We start from the raw sequence: 4,374 nt of genomic DNA, 5'->3' as shown, positions 1-4,374 counted from the left end.
GACAGGGCTGCAGTCCCAGGCTGAAACCAGGAGCGCTCACGTGGAGGTGACCATGGATTTTCCTTCAGCTCTCCCTCTGGGTTCATGCACCAAGCGCTGCAGCAACATACAGCGATTATCACCACTTCTGGCAAACACTAAGGTACAAAGAAGCTCATTTTCATTATGCTGTAAAAAAAAAAAAAGTCATTATGGTTCTTGCTACGAAGATTTGTAATCCATATCTGAATCAAGTGGCAACCGCCCAAATGCTCAAAATGCATCCAAAACAGTGCTTCTAATCATCCCTTTGGCTGATATTATCTTCTTAAAAATTTTATGAGAACTACAGGCTGAGCAGGAGCATTTCTGGAGTGCAGGAGCTGCCTGGTTTTACACATCACATACAGACTGAGCACAATGGTTACGCTCTGGAGTGCTAAAATCAAACCGTGAAGGCACAAGAATAGCTGACAATAAGCAATTCTGGTATTAAAAGAGGGCTTGGCACTCCTGCGGGCTGGCAGCTCATCCCACCAGGCAAGAGTAGATAAATCTGTTCCTCTGACGCTGCTGCTTTCTACTGCGACGCTGAGAGAAGTTTGGGTTGGAACACCTGAGAAATGAAGCCCAGGCCGTCCAACATCTTGACCACACGAGTAGGTGCACCCTGCAGTTGCAGGAAGCACTGCTGTGGGTGTGCTGGGATCCACGTGGGACACCACGGTTACAGGAGGCTCCCGCGGTGACGCCGAGTGCTCGGTCACAGGAGAAGTTGACGCCTGGGAATAAGCTGAGCTGAACACCAGGTATGTAACGGCTGTGGTGGGCAGGCACTTCAGGTGACGAACTCTTAGAGCCACGAGAGAAATATTCTGCAGAGCCAGCGGGCTGTGACACATCAGAGATGACACATTTTTAACTATCTCCATGCTCTTTTGCAGCCACTTTTGGAAGCCAAGAATTTGGCAGTCGCATTTCCAAGGGTTGTTGTCAAGGAAGACTTCTTGCAGCTCAGGTAAAGCACTAAAGAAATCTCCAGGAAGAGACTGCAGCTTAGTACTATTGAGGTAAACTTTCTGAAGGTGCTTGAGATTATGGAAGAGGTTTCCAGGAAGAGCCTCAAGCCTCGAATCAGAAAGGGAAATATTCTGCAGTTTCTGAAGGCTCTGGAAGATGCCCTCTGGCAGACTGGAAATGTTACTAGTACGCAGAGAAAGGCCCTGCAGTTCCCTCAGACCACTGAATGCATTCTCAGGAAGAACACTAAGCTCTGGATTAAAACTCAGCACGAGAAGCTCGAGATTTGTCAAGTTGCTGAACACAAAATCTGGTATTGTCGAGAGCTTTGTGTCATACAGCCACAGGCTACCAAGGTGCCTCATTTCTCCAAACAATATTTCTGGAAGAGCCTTCAGCGGGTTCCTGTACAAGGTCAGTTTAGACAGGTCGTGCAAGTGCAGAAAGAGTCCAGGAGGCAAAACCTCCAGCTTGTTCCTGGAGAGCGTGAGGGTTCTCAGTTTACGAAGGCAATGAAAAGCCCCAGGCGCGATGGACTGGATGTTATTGCAATGCAGGAAGAGCTCCAGCAGCTCCTTCAGGCTATCAAACACGCCAGGCTCTATTGAAGGCAGCCTGTTAAAATACAGCATCAGCTTCTCAAGCCTGGTTAACGCGCTAAAGATATTTCCAGGCAGTGCTCCCAAATAATTTCTCGACAAGTTCAGTACTTTCAGTTTGGCAAGTTTCTTCAGCGTGCCACTAGGAAGTGCTGTCAGTTGGTTTTTGTTCAAGAAGAGCTCCTCCAAACTGGCTAGCTCATCGAACAGATTTTCTCCGACAGATTTCAACCTGTTACTCTCAAGAATCAACTGCTGAAGCTGTACCATGTCATCGAACACTTCTGGGGGAAGCTCGACCAGCTTATTACCTAGCAGCTTGAGGGCTTTCAGCCTTCTCAAGCCTTTAAAAGCCATCGGTGAAATCAGAGAGATGTTGTTTGAAGACAAGATGAGATGCTGCAGCTCCACCATCCCAGAAAACACATCCTGCAAGTATGCTACGTTAGCGTACCTGATGTGGATTTCTGTCACGTTGCCAGGCAGATTTAACGACTCCAGGTCCTTTATGTGGGGACCTGAGCAATGAATTGCAGTTTTTGAAGAGCAGTTGCATTTCTCAGGACAGACAGATGCATCCAGCTGGAAGAACAGCTTGATCATCACCGACAAACGAAACACCCACATCCTCGATGAAGTGCCAGAAACATTAGCTGTTAGAAGAGAAGAGAGAGTACAGATTTGGTCACAGGTATTTAATAACTTAGCAGCCAATAAAGGTGCGTGAACACATCATAAAACCTGCAAAGGTGTGCAAAATTTCTCTTGGTTTAAAAGCAAACTTCAAAATCTCCATTCCTGTTGGCTGTAAGTATTTCTCAGGTGCTCAGCTTGCACGGAGAAGTACAGGTAAGGCTCTTTTGTACATGAAACAGTCCTTGTTTATATTTACACCAGTCAAGTATAATAAAAGCATATGAAAATTATGATGAAACTCTAGTAGTCACAAGGCATTTATTTATTTGAACAGAAAAGCATTACACTAAGTGACACAAAGAAAGTCTTAAAAAAAAATTAATTATCAAAACGTTCTGCACACACAGTGGTTTTTTTATTGTAGGTTACCTAAGATTTAAAAACAAAGTTTAGCCTGCAAAAACAGACAATGGAGGTAAGAAGGGTGTTCTGTATTTTAAGTGGCCAGAAGCAAGAGAGCTCTGTTAAACCGTGCCTCAGCATTTGCAAGCGATCGCTTCTTGGAACAGCCCAGGAACACACAAGAAGCACCGGGCTATTTTTGACGCAGCTTGAAATCCACACAAGAGCTCAGGCTGCACAGGACGGCAGCGAGCCTCTGATAACCCACGAGTCTCATTTCAACAGCTTAGCGCAATACTGAGTTATCAGCGGTATTAAAAATGCAATGGGATGAGAGGGAAGAAGTGCCACGAAGTTAGCTAGAAAGCTGTAGCCAAAGAAGTAGATCTGCATGACACATACCACAGAGTTGGAAAGTTGTCTAGATTTCCAAACAGAAAAAGGAACAGGAAAGCAATCATTGAAGCTATAATGATAATATTTAAAAGAGCAAGTCAAACAGAAAGCCACCGTTTAGAAATACTTTCTTAGTGAAATCAAGTCCAAGGGCATCAGAAACCTGGAAGTCAAGCACCTGGCTGGTCAGCAGGAGCAGCAGCAGCCGGGAGTGCTGGATCAGCTGGACAAGGTGTACCTGGAACAGCGGACACCCAGAGCACTCCGGGAGAGGAGGGCTCCGTTCCAGCACACCAGGGGCAAGAATGGAGCTCTCCCTTACCAAGCTCACAAACCCCATCACTTAAAAAGGAGCAAGTCAGGTGGATATCAGAGCTGCTCACATGCCTGAACTGCTGACAAGGACACACCGCTGTGGATCAAAACGAGCTGCTGCATCAAAAAAAGCAAAAGGGAGCACTTTAAGAAAAATAATAAATAAAAGAGACTCTTGGTTAGGTTCAGTGTAATGAAGACTGGTAAAATTTGCATCCCTTCCTCAGGAAGCACACGGCATCCTGTGGTATCAATTACCAGCAACACGGTGCCACAAAGCAAGCTCTCACAGGCTTTCTACAACTCTTTGAATGAGTCTAAGTCACCAAAAAACACTGCATGTTTTCACCCTTCCAAATGACTCTTTCATGTCATACAAGAATCTTTCAGAGATTCACCCTCCTCGTAATCTCTGCACTGCCTTCCCACTCCAAAACTGACCATCTCCCATAGGTTTAGTGACGCCTTCACCTCAGTAGAGAAACCCAAGTCAGCCTGGCCCTGACCCTACCCACCGCCCCCAGCTCAGCACACGGATGAGGAGCACGTCCCGACGCACCCAGGGCGAGCACCGCACCCCACAGCACACAGCGGGCAGAGCAGGCAGCCCGTCAGCACATCTCAACCTACAGCAACCCGAGCCAAGCCCACAGGATTCGGTGAGATGAGAGAAATAAGGATCTAGAGAACCAAATAGTGGAGAAAAGTCCCAAACTGTGACGCTACAAACTGCAAATGCAGGTCCGTCAGAGGGCAGGACTGCAGGCCGCAGTCTGTGAAATAAGAAACAGGCTAATGCTAGACTGTGGACTGGGAATGGCCCCTTTCCTGGTCTCATCACAAAAAGTCAGAGTATTTTTAAAGCAATATTTAAACTCCCTTAACTGAAGATTTTAACAGTAGAGAATACAGTAAGGTCCATGCAAGGGTCAGACTTATTCCTGTGTATTAAAATCTTCTCCAATACTCACGTGAAACGCCTGCCATTGCAGAAATGACACCATGGTAATTTACCATGCTCTGGTCT

At 46.3% G+C, this 4,374-nt stretch overlaps 1 protein-coding gene across 1 annotated transcript; it reads right to left on the bottom strand.

Annotated features, from left to right (window-relative positions):
• Nucleotides 1-299: 299 nt before the first annotated feature.
• Nucleotides 300-2,225, bottom strand: GP5 (glycoprotein V (platelet)). The gene has a single exon (XM_010188964.1). It carries the CDS (start codon nucleotides 2,223-2,225, stop codon nucleotides 300-302), a length of 1,926 nt encoding a protein of 641 aa, XP_010187266.1.
• Between the last annotated feature and the right edge of the window lie 2,149 nt (nucleotides 2,226-4,374).

This window comes from Mesitornis unicolor, unplaced genomic scaffold (genome assembly GCF_000695765.1).
Source record: "Mesitornis unicolor isolate BGI_N332 unplaced genomic scaffold, ASM69576v1 scaffold46417, whole genome shotgun sequence".
NCBI lineage: Eukaryota > Metazoa > Chordata > Aves > Mesitornithiformes > Mesitornithidae > Mesitornis > Mesitornis unicolor.
The sequence above is the reverse complement of the archived record's forward strand: the minus strand, read 5'-3'. Positions and strand labels throughout refer to the sequence as shown.

What these genes read in the sequence shown, in the direction of transcription:
- GP5 (XM_010188964.1), bottom strand. Translation starts at nt 2,225, where the DNA reads ATGTGGGTGTTTCGTTTGTCGGTGATGATCAAGCTGTTCTTCCAGCTG.